Source organism: Thermobia domestica, chromosome 1, assembly GCF_964235325.1.
Source record: "Thermobia domestica chromosome 1, izTheDome1.hap1.1, whole genome shotgun sequence".
In the NCBI taxonomy this organism is placed as follows: domain Eukaryota; kingdom Metazoa; phylum Arthropoda; class Insecta; order Zygentoma; family Lepismatidae; genus Thermobia; species Thermobia domestica.
In genome coordinates this window covers 42752591-42765334 of record NC_137454.1, presented here as the reverse complement: position 1 = coordinate 42765334, position 12744 = coordinate 42752591, and the positions used below count along the sequence as shown (strand labels likewise).

The window sequence follows — 12744 nt, the reverse complement described above, 5'->3', positions numbered from 1 at the left end:
ACATTACCTCTTAGTCTACGGAGGCCGAAACAAATACTACTTAATTTTTTGTTGAGTTGAGAAATATGCTCATTCCAAGTTAGTTTCGAACTTATGGTGACACCAAGAAATTTAGTTGAAATAGAAAAGTCGACTTTTTTGTTATTTACCATTACGTAAGGAATAAATTTATTTTGAAGAGGATAATAAAAATTTAGCAAGGAAGTTTTATCATTGTTTAGAACTAACTTATTGTTACTTAACCAGTTACTTAATCGTGAAAACGCAGTGTTTAGATTATATTCAATATCATGTCGTGAGTTACCTGTAATAATAACATTGGTGTCATCAGCAAATAAAACACATTTATTAGGCAACATTTCATGTGTCAAATCATTGATGTAAATAAGAAAGAGCAATGGACCAAGCACTGATCCTTGAGGTACACCAGTTAGTATTGTACCTTTATAACTACTAAACTTATGCATTTCGCCATTTTTTTCGTTCGTAATTTGAACTATCTGATACCTATCCTTCAAGTAAGACTCGATCCATTTATTGGCAGTTCCTCTTATACCATAAAAGCTTAATTTTTTGAGTAAGAGATCATGATTTACAGTGTCAAATGCTTTAGTAAGATCAACAGAGAGTCCAATTGCCCATTTTTTATTATTTATTGCATGCATAACAGTACTAAGAAAATCGAAAATTGCAGAATCAGTAGATTTGCCACTTAAAAACCCATGTTGAGATAATGATATTAGATTATTGGAACGTAAGTAATTCCTTATCCTATTTGACATTACCGTCTCAAAAATTTTTGAAAATACAGATAAAACTGAGATAGGGCGATAATTCTTAATATCGTAACGACTGCCTTTTTTGAACAAGGGAATCACTTTAGCCACTTTTAACCGTTGTGGGAAAATGCCTGATTGAAGGGAAAAATTTATTACATGAGTCAGGTGAGGAGCAATTATCGAAGCAGATTGTTTTATAATAGTGGACGGTACTTCATCAAGACCTGCAGAACTGCTATTTCTCATCTTTCCTATAATTGCTAATATTTCATCAATAGTTACCGGGGTAACAAAAATACATTTTGGATAAGAAGGCATATTTGAAGAACCACTTGTACCAGCTTGGTGGGATAGAGCACCAAGAGCTACCTGAGGAGAAGTTATAAAATAATTATTAAATTTATTTGCAATTTCAGCAGGGTTTGTAATTCTTTTATTGTCAAAAATGACGTGATTCAAATTTGCAATATTACCCTTCTTTGTATGTAGTCCTACCGACTGGTGAATAATATTCCACATAGTTTTAATTTTATTTCTGGAGTTATTAATCATTTTCGAATTATGCATTTGCTTTGCTGTCTTAATAACTTTCTTATATGTTATCTTATATTTTTTAACGTAATTTCTGAATACATCAGAAACATTTGTATCATTAAGCAGTTTAGCATACTTAATTAAATTTCGTTTGGAATTACGAATACCAGTTGTAATCCAACTCTTCTTAATTTTATTACATTTACTAATTGGCATGAGAGGAAAAGCTACATTAAAACAGTGCAAGTATACATCTAAGAAGGAGTTAAATTTTTCGTCCATAGTGGAAGCTGAATAGATTCCATCCCATGGCTCAAGAGCCAACAAATAACAAAAGTAACTAATGTTACTCGGTGAAAATAACCTTTTTTCAATTCTGGTAGTATTTTGCAACACTGGTAAGTTAGTTGATGGAAGCGATAAGCTAACTAATTGCGCATCATGATCTGAATAACCTGGGTTGAATATTTCAAGTTTGTGGTTATGACACTCTCTGCTTACTATTACTTGATCAAGTGCTGATTTTCCAAATCTGGTAGACGTTTTAACAATAGCTTTGAGATTAAATGAAGTTAATAGGTTTTGTAAATCAGTTTTAACTTTAGTGTTAACCATCCAATTTATATTTATGTCACCACACAAAATGATAATATTGTATCTTTTGCACAGATGGTCAAGAAGAAGTTCAAGATTTCTAAAAAATACCCGTAAGTTACCCGAATTAGATCTATAAATACTACATATCTATAATTATGAAGGTTTATTTCCTGATCTGCACAATTCCAATTGCTTGTCTCTTAAAGTCATTACGGATTCAGTAGTTAATAAAAAAATCATATGTGCTCATTTAAAACCTACTTAGGCAATCTGCAGGACAAAGGTAATACTGAAATAATAATAATAATAATAATAATAATTATTATTATTATTATTATTATTATCAAAGTGCTAACCCCTTTTATATATATTAGCAGTTTCGCAAGCGTTTCCTCGTATACAAAATTCTTAGGTATTATGCTTTAATGTAGTGCTTAACAAAAAAACAAAAACAAAACAAACAAAAAAAAAAGCTTTAAAAATAACACAAAAAGGGAAATATGGCAACGACAGATCTGTCACCGTCACCCACTTTCTTTCGACCAGTCATAAATAACCCCCCCTACTGAGTTTGGTGACATCCTCCACCACACGCGGTGTGTCGGCATCGGACAGCAACTGTATACGAGGATAGCGACGCGACTATACCATGCGAGAATATATACAGGGGTGTCAATATCCCTAACATTGCGCCATCTGAGTCCATAATCCCAACACTGACATATGGATCTCTGGTCACAAAATTCTCATGTCATAAGGTAGATGTTGTTCACATATACACCACCAATTTTGCGGATGAGATCTGTCGAGTCGTTATTCAGCAACAATATGTGTGTGTCTTCCGTGGTGGGCAGCCCCGCCGAACCTGTCCGTGTTTTAACTAACATCGTCTTTTACTGTGTGTATGTGGTCCGACTGAGTAGTCATTTTACCCTCTACTGTATGCTGTGATATTTGTCTCTCAATTGGTTCTTATTTCGGTGTGCTCGCTTTCCTTTTCGTTTTTTATTTTCTCGGATCTTTTCTTGCTTGATTTTAATTATGGTTCTGAACGGGTGCAAATATACTTTGTTGATATACCCATATAATTGCTTACTCTTACTCTTCCGTGATGCATATGGCTCTAAGTATCGTCTTACGGACAATAGTACCTTCCAACACATCTGAAGGAATATCGCAAACTCAAGGATATCATGCGTGTAGAGTGGTCATCATGCTCCCCGCTTCTTAATTCGATTGAATGTGTGTAGGATGTACATGAACGTCCGATTACAACCCGAAATCCACCACCTTATAAGTAAAGGGTCCAAATGGATGAATCGAGTTGCGGGATTAGACATAGTGCGCCTGATTGAGCATGTGAAAACATGTCTATGTGCAAAGTTATAGCGGCTGAGCGCCAAATAAGAAACGGAGGGGAGGGGGTCAAAGTTGGTGGGAGAAAGGCTATGCTATGTTATTGAAATACTGTACATCAAATAAACTATTGAATCGTAAAAATAGTGAAAGATAGACATTGCAAACGGTGGTAGTTTCACATATTGGCAAAAGAAGAATCAGCAGAGTAGATCACAAACCTTCGCCGCCATCTTGAAATCCGCCATTTTGAAATCTGTGATATTTTTTGAAATGGAAAGGCAGTCATGTGATACATCAATCAGGGTCAGCATGTTCTCAAAAAGTCGATTATGAACTTTAGTGATCATTATCTGCACTTATTTGGAAGATTTAGGATCATCTTCATAGTTATTTATGAAAATCTAGGAGACATACTCGTACGTTGAAAGTTTGGATTATCACGAAAACATATCAACACGAAAGTTTGGATACGTGCTGCTGCTATATGGCCTAGTCCACATGTGTAACCTGTATAGCCGTTCGCCAATACCGAATGTTTTTGGTGAAGTCAAACGGTACTGATGTGCAGTCGACAGGATAACTACCACATGGTAGATGCCTTATAGTCCCCATTTGCTGTGTTCCTGTGTTATATAGCCTTTACTGTAGTAACTGAGTATCACTCCCAGACGATTCCGCAGATAGATATAGGTGTCCCCCTTTCATTCATGTGTCATTTTCTCATGATGTCCCTTCACTTCTGGACAAGTGTATTAAAAATCCATCCTGGATCACTCAATCATCAAGTAATCTAATTAACTAACTATTTGATTAATTAAACATCTAAACTTTAATTTAAACCATTATCGGAAGCCATTTTTCCATAAGCAAAGTGCGAAGTGCTTTCTAAAGGAAGCCTTCGAGGCCTATATTTGAAAGTACGAACAGATCGCAGCAACTAGGATGAGGAATTACTTCGAAAACCTGTTGCAATGACTAATGGTGAGATTCGAACGCTGGACAAACCGATGAGAAAATACAATTGTAACTATTCACTTCTGTACGGTAAAACGATTATGTAAACAAGCAATTGTGTGTGCAAAAGGATGTGTTTAATAGTTTTTGATAAATGTTCTATTTCATACTTACACTATTTTATACTGGACGTTAGTTCGTGTCCAGAAACTAAATGATAGGATAGTAAAGTGTGGATCACATAAGGTTTAGATACGGGCTCAGCAGTAGAACGCCTATGTCTAGTGTGAAGGACCATAAATGGATGTCATGGATAAACATAATGTTTGGCGAGTTTTTTTTGGTGTTGTTTTTATTTTTGTATATTTCTTTGTTCCGTATTTTTTCATCATTCATTTACCTTTAGTACTATTCTCCTCTAATCGAAAAGGACATAAATGTGGGTTGCTAAACCAGAGCTCGTATTTTCAAAGATTACGTTCAGTATAAGGAAAAAACGTTGATTGGACTCGGTATTAATCCGTAGCGGGAGTCAAAGCTCATGTTGGCCCCCTTATTGTATTTGTAAATTTACAATATTTGGCATAATTTGAATGCTATTTGTTTTAAAATCCTCATATATGCTTTCTGCATCTGAATGGGCCCCTCAAATTTACTGAGAAATCGGCGCCCTTGAAACACAGTATAGACCATATAAAAGTACGAAATATATGATACAAAATACAATTCTCATTGAATCAGTATGTTACTGTGAGTGTATGTCATTGAAAATGTGCTGCAGTAGTAGAGTATGCACAAATACTTATCAATTTAATGGCAACACCAAAAAATGCAACTTAACAGATTAATATAGCGTTGGGCATTCTTTCGTTCCGAGAATAGTTCTGTTTGCCACGTGAAATAGAGTCATGGATGTTGTGAACGCTAGCAAGTGGAATATTACACAATTCCGCATGCAATGCATCACTCAGTTCTGTAAGAGAGGATAGAGGTGGAAATCCGTCCCGAATTCGTCTCCAAAACTGAGCACAGATGTTGAATTATGTTCATGTCTGGGGATTGTGCGGACCAGGGGAGGGGTTCAACTTTATTTCTGTTTTCTCAAACCACATCGCCACAGCTCCGGTTGTGAAATAGGCTCATTATTATCCAAGAATATGGCGACGTAATCACGGATCGTTCGGTGGGTCAGCACGAAACCCATTGAAAGCAAAGATATTGCGACCAACAGTATCACAGAGCCGCTACAGTGTTTCACGATTGGGCAGAGACACTGCAGATCATACTCTTCTTTCGGCGTCCGCTACATACAAACACGTCCCTTGATCTGAAGGAAGTTGAACAGTGACTCGTCTGACCAAATCACGTGTTTCCACATAATAGCGGTCCATGCTGCATGTTCGCGGCATCATTGGTGTCGTGCTAAAGCCTTTATCAGCGGCTTCGCCCTTGCACCAGACCCCGTATGTCTATATTATGTAGTTTGCTGCGAACTGTGATTGTCGATACAGGCTGTGGGAGATGTTGCACTCAGTCACTTGCATCGCAGTCCCCCGACGGTTCTGAGTGACAGTGTGCTTTAATCCTTGGCGAGTCTTGTCACTGTGGTCTTTCTTCCAAACTCTTTGGTCTTTACCAATATGGTTTTATCATATTTCGTAGGCTGTCATCGCTTTGGACACTGTTCCTCGCGACACACCTAACACAATTATCGCTTTCGTCACGCTAGCACTACATAACCGATCACCAACAATTTGCCTACTTTGATAACCAGATAGGTTATCTTACACTATCATTATCTGCTCAGTTCATTACACAGTACCACTGTACTGCTTCTCATGTAGTACGAAGTTTTCCCTAACAAGCCACTACCAACAGTCCGGCTTTGTGGTCGCCGCCTGACCGTTGCCAACCCAGATATGACATTTCCATTAAATTGATAAGTATCTGTATATATCAATAGCAGAATTATTTATTTGTAGGACATGGGCATATTAAGAGATTACATTGCTTACGCTCGAGAACACATCCACCCCAAATTAAGCGAAGAAGCCTCACAGAAGCTTATTCAAGCGTATGTGGATATGAGGAAAGTTGGAAGTGGTCGGGGACAGATAACAGCATATCCTCGACAATTGGAGTCTCTTATTCGACTATCAGAGGCCCATGCCAAAGTTCGATACTCAGAAGTCGTGGAAATCGTCGATGTGGAAGAAGCATGGAGGTAAGTGTTGGTTTGTTTCATTATTTTTTAAAGTGCTACGGTAACCGTCTGTTAAGGATATATAGATCCTGGTTGACTCATAATTCTCTAACAAACCTGTTTCTGGTGGAGCTTTTGCTTATAATTGGACGTCTTTTAAAAGCTTACCTGTTCATTAAAACATTATATTCTATTTCCTAGCTTTTTTTTTTTTTTTTAACAAATTACCCACCAGAGAAGTCACAATAATCGCAAATTATAGAAAGTACACTATAAGTGGAACAAAATAAAACTAACTATGGGTAGATTGAGAAAGAGTGCAAGAGAACGAAGAAATAGCATGTGAAGAGAAAATAAATGTATATTATTTGGAAATATTGTATTACATTTTTATAAAAAAAAATTCGTAGTTTTTTCTCGTTATTATTCCTCTCCTTTTCTGATCTCCCAACTAACCTATCAATCCCATTACTTTTCTTTTCCTCACTACATTCCATTAAATTTCAGTTTGATAACACTACCACTTGAGTCTGCACTCCAATGTGGCGTCAACTTAAACGCATTACAGCTTTTTACGAGTGTGTGTTCTACAGTTTTTCTTCCTTCTCCCTCATCTTCCCGTGTGATGAAACATTCTAGCGAAAGTGCTTATAGTGTATGTCTTATATTGTTTATTGTTTACTTCGGCTTTGGGACATACGTGGGACGAAAGTCCTGGCCTTCGAATCGAGAGAGTGAAACTGGAAGTTTGAAACAGGGACATCCTCTTCCACATAATCATTGTGCAAATCAACACATCTCTTCAAACCGTCTTTCAAATTTCACAGCCATTCTTTGTAGAAAGTGTTATTTTGGCTACAAAACCAATGTTCTGGAGTGGAATTGACCTCAGCATCGGAATAAAAGCGCCTTTCTTTCAACGACAGATTAATTTTTAGAAATAAGAAGTCTGATGTTGCGAAATCTGGCCAATATGTCGGATGGGTAATTATCTGGTAACAGACTTTGCACAACATTCAATATTTCGTAGACATTGCGGACGGAAGCATTTTCGGCTAACAGTCGGACACCTTTGGCAAGTATGCAATGGCGTTTTACCTTCAGAGAATCACGTTTTTTTGTAGCAGGTCCCTGTAATATTTCCCAGTCACGCTGTGGCCGTAAGGTAATCAGTAAAGATTACACTCAAAAAACTGAAAAACTACTTTTTTTTTTTTTTTTTTTTTTTTGGCAGAAGGGGCAGATGCCTGCACATCAGCCTTTTTAGGGGAAGTGTGAATTCTTGCACTGATTATTCATAACTTTAATGTCTGGGTCACAAGTATATATCCAACATACGTCCATGGTTTACAAGGCTATTGTAAGAATCGTTCTCATTGGGTACAAAGAGCTAACACCGGATACAGGATCATTTTGTTGCTATCTCTAAAAAAATATAAGCACAGTCTGACACTTTCAATCATTCCAGACATCATAACTTCAGATCTCTTGAATTTACAGGCATGAAAATTACACATTAATATCTTAAACATGGGCATGTTTACTACATTAAGTTCTATGTATGTAGTACATTTTCAAGGTGAAGGCAAGAACTTGTTGATCGCTCCATGGAAGAACAAGTATATAATAGTACTACTTATCGGATATGAATATATATATATATATATATATATATATATATATATATATATATATATATATATATATATATATATATGTGTGTGTGTGTGTGTGTGTGTGTGTGTGTGTGTAATAATCCTTATTTTCTTGATTTTCTGAGTATGTACTACTGGGAAAGCTTATAGGTACAATCAAGACATGCTGTTTTTCTTGAGGTATCTGGACTGGAGATGGCCACATTTTCCGGAAAAACTGAAACGGAAAATATTTTTTCGGGAAACCGGAAAATTGAAAACGGAAGACGAAAAATTTTCCGGAAAATGGAAGACGGAAAATTTTCCGGAAAAACGGAAAATGTGATTTCCGGAAACCGGAAAATCTTTTTCCGGAAATGGCCATCCCTAATCTGGACGTAAGATAGCAGGAGGTACATTATTTTTTATTGTACCTATAACACTTGAGTCAGTTTAAAGACTACTGCTTAATCCTTGCTTTGTAAAATTACATTCATATATAATTTACTAGACTAACACACTTTATCATAAGCAACAGAGGTATTTAAATAAGCTATCAGTTATCTATATTTATCTATATTTAAATAAGCTATCAGTTATCTATACAGTCGTCTTAAAATAATGTTTATCTTCTTTCCAAGCCAACCTGTTGCGACAGTAATTTCGGGATGCATTTTCAAATTCGAGTGTGGTTTCCTTTATCCTGAAGATCTTTGATCTTTGTGTTTAACGTCCCACGATTATGCCCATTAGGCTAAGGGGACGGATGATTCAGGCAAGTAAATGATGATGGAAGAATTTGTGAAATGAAAATCTGGGAGGAAACGGGAGTACTTCGAGAACATCCACGGACGTGATGGTTGTCCACTACAAAATTACTTTGCCGGGGATCGAACCAAGGACCCACGAATCAGAGGTAAGCGCTTTACCAGTGAACCACCGTGCCCCCCATTTATCTTAAAGAGAATGAGATTATAAGACTGTCACCTAAATGTCATTAAGAACGTGTTAGCAAGAGAAATGACACGAGTGTAGACTTAACGAGGTTTCTTGTACTTTTCCGTACTTCTTTGTTGCGTTATTTACATGTATCAGGTATAATAGGTCTATGTCATGGCTTCATTGAAGAAGGTGAAAAATATATTAACACAAGTGTATGGACTTCTCTTACAGGTTACATCGAGAAGCGTTGAAACAGTCAGCGACTGATCCTTTATCGGGCAAGATCGACGTGAGTATTTTGACCACTGGATTAAGTAGTGCTGCTCGCAAGAGGAGAGTAGAGCTAGCCCAATCGCTGAAGAAGATAATCGAAGCCAAGGGCAAAGTGGCCACACTTAACTACCAGAAGATCTTCACAGAGTTCAAAGAAAGTTCGCAACTGGTACGTGTTTCTAAGGAAGTATAGTTTTACTGGTGGAACAAGGTATTCATTGTTTAGAGTTTAAGGCAGTGTTCCAGTACCGAGGCTGTATGATTGCCTATAGTTTAATATTAATGAGAATCCTAAGTACTTAACGGGGATTTAACCAGTTCTCCCGCACCAAAGGCGAAAATTAATAGTTTAGCCCCGGTAGCTCTAAATAATATGTTCGTGTACAAGTCTTATTAGAAAGAAGACATCACATTCTTCTTAACAACTTTCTTTCACATCCATTGATAGGATATTTTTGTACATACGTTACTTAAGGTCAGCAAGGACTGAATTAAAAAAAAAAAAAAAACTTTTTTCATTCTTTACACACAAAGCATTAAATTTTAGAGTAATTTACTTAATCGGTACTCGTAACTGGCAAGTACTCACCACCTGAGAGAGAGAGAGAGAGAGAGAGAGAGAGAGAGAGAAGAAGACGACGAAAGAAAAAAAAAACTTTAAAGTCAGATAAAATCTAACATGTGCAGCGTTCCCTCAGAGACCATAAAACATTCAATATTGAATTCGAAGATATAATTGTTGGCTTAAAAATGGAGAAATTTTTAGATTCAGATAAGTAACTCGATGTTAGTGTTTAATTACATAATTTAAATCTTGATTATAGTTTTTGGGCTGAGGACTTTGATTCACCCGCCGTTAATGCTATCTTTGTAGGTTGGAAGACGCTTTGTTTTTCTCTTTCTTTTCAAATAGCTCCCAATTGTTCGTACGACGCTGGTTGAACGCTGACATTACCAACAGCATCTAGTGAGTACGAAGAATCACCCGTCTTTCGTCTGACCAGACCCAGCACTGTTTAAGTTTTACTGATTTTACGAGATGCGGCATTCTAGTTGAGCGACAATTACATGTATAAATTCATATGTTCATCATTTTATTATTAGTACCAATGTGAGACGCCATTAACGTCCACAGAAATCCAAAAATACATTTTTGTTAAGGTGATATATATCTGGTAACTATCACGTGAACTTGCATTCCAACATCGTGCCCTTCTGAACTTTTCCAAGCCTCTTCTGTTATTTAATTTTCTAGTCCTATTCTGGTGAAGTGCTTTAGCGAAAGACCTCATAGACCTACCTATGTACTGTATAATGAATTACCAAGGGATAGTGAAAACAATCTCACTCACAAAATTCATTATAAGCTAAACAAAAAAATGTTCAATCTCATCTGTGTGTATCTCTTGCGATCTTCTTTATATCCATGTTTAATGTCGAGTATCATTATAACCCTGATCAGCAGCTTGATCCATTACAAAACCGTTGCTCGTGTTATTACTTTGTGAAAATTTTTGGAAAAGAAAATCATCTGAACTACCGTGTAACATTTTTCCGCTGCTCTCAACTTTTTTTTCTTAACTTTTGTTGCTGTAGTATTTTATGTAAGTTGTTTTTGCTGTATTTCTTCCTACCTGAATGCAGAAAAACATGGACGTTCCTTTTGTCGAATCCTATGAATGTTGGTTTGTACAGGGTGGTTACAATTAAAGAGGCTCTATTCACGGCGGTCCAGCGTGAGCTTCAATCAACGTATACGCTTATACATTGAAATTTTACAAATATGCTAATGAGACCATGAGGAAGCGAGTTATGCTGGAAAAAATATTAGTTCCACTTTCCGCCACCAAGGAAAATGTGGCGCTGTATGCACATGAAAATGGTCCTGAATGTTTGGATAAGACTATTATATAGGTCGAAGAGATCAAATATGTCAGATAAAGGTAACGCAAGCAAGATGAAGGGCAGGTGGTTGTAACAAATGATGCAAAGGGAACAACTTTGGGAACAATGTGAGGGTAACAATAACGTTAAACTTTATTTCCATTTAATGACAACAAAAAGTGCAATGAAAATAATTTTATTAACATTTGCGGTTACAGTGACCAATTTACATAACATGCTCCATATGACCACCAGACACATCGACATAATGTTGCATTACCTGTACAACGCCACATTTCCCTTGATGGTGGAAGTGGAACTAATATTTTTTCAGCATAACTCGCTTCCGCATGGTCTCATTAGCATATTTGTGAAATTTCAATGTAATAGGTCGATTACAGCTCACGCTGGACCGCTGTAAATAGTGCATCTTTAATTTTAACCACCCTGTACAAACCAACGTTCATAGGATTCGACAAAAGGAACATCTATGTTTTTCTGCATTTAGGTAGGAAGAAATACAGCAAAAACAACTTACATAAAATTCTAGAGCAACAAAAGTTATAAAGAAAATTCAAGTTGAGCAGCGGAAAAATGTTATACGGCAGTTAAGATGATTTTCTTGTCTAAAAATTTTCACAAGGTAATAACACGAGCAACGGTTATATAATAATCGGCGGAATTGTTGCGACATGTCTCCTTATGCTGTCCTTAAGATTCGCCACTGACTAGACATTTCTTTCGTAGACCTGAGCTTTCAGATATCCCTACGGATTTAGATCGTGGGATCTTGCTAGCCGCGATCCGGAAAACAGTTTGTTGTTTGTAGCTCAGAAATCACATATCGCACTAAAAGATTTCTATAATGTGCCGTTGTCACAGTACAGGTGACAAATCCTTCGGGTCATCTCCTCAAAGAAAAACTGGCCAATAGTGAACGTTCCTGTGAATCCACATCACATATATATACGTACGTAGAGTGTAGTGGCTGTTCGTGCACAACATGCAAATTATCCGAGCTCCAATACCCGACAATTTTGCATGTTCACTGCCTCTTCTAGTGTAAAATGTGCCTCATTAGTCCACAGGATACCCCACTACCAGATGTCATCCACTTCCATCCATAGCAAAAACTGAAGGGCAAACTCAAGGCATTATGGCGGATCTTGTTTCAGTTGCTGTACTGCGTGAATTCTGTAAGGATACTAGTGTGAAATGACTCTAAGGACTCTAAGAACTTTTTTTACTTCGACTATGGGATGACCAATTCTCGTGACACCACCCGAGCACTGGTAGCGGAATATGGAGCACGTGCTGCGTCAACAAGCTCGGTTGGAATGGGTCGTCTTCCTCTTGCTGGGGGCACACGTAACTGACTCGTTGTCTCGAATTTCAGTACCATCTTCTTTAGGTTATTCCTTGAGAGAGGTTCTCTTCGTATTCCTTTCAGACGCCGATATTCCCTCAGTTCTGACTAATTGCTTCCGTCCTGATAGACGAATTTTTACTAACATTGCACGGCTTGTCTTATCAATATGCTGCTTCTCACGCTATCATGTGTATGAGGTGTGAGCTCGTGTGTGTG

General features: G+C 37.1%; 1 protein-coding gene across 1 annotated transcript in view; it reads left to right on the top strand.

The window, feature by feature from the left end:
* dpa (disc proliferation abnormal) overlaps window positions 1-12744 on the top strand; it is a 52400-nt gene that overhangs the window by 38838 nt on the left and 818 nt on the right. The window contains exons 13-14 of the mRNA XM_081756970.1: window positions 6206-6447; window positions 9234-9444. Of these exons, the coding sequence (XP_081613096.1) occupies window positions 6206-6447; window positions 9234-9444 (453 nt within the window). The remainder of the gene's footprint in view (window positions 1-6205; window positions 6448-9233; window positions 9445-12744) is intronic.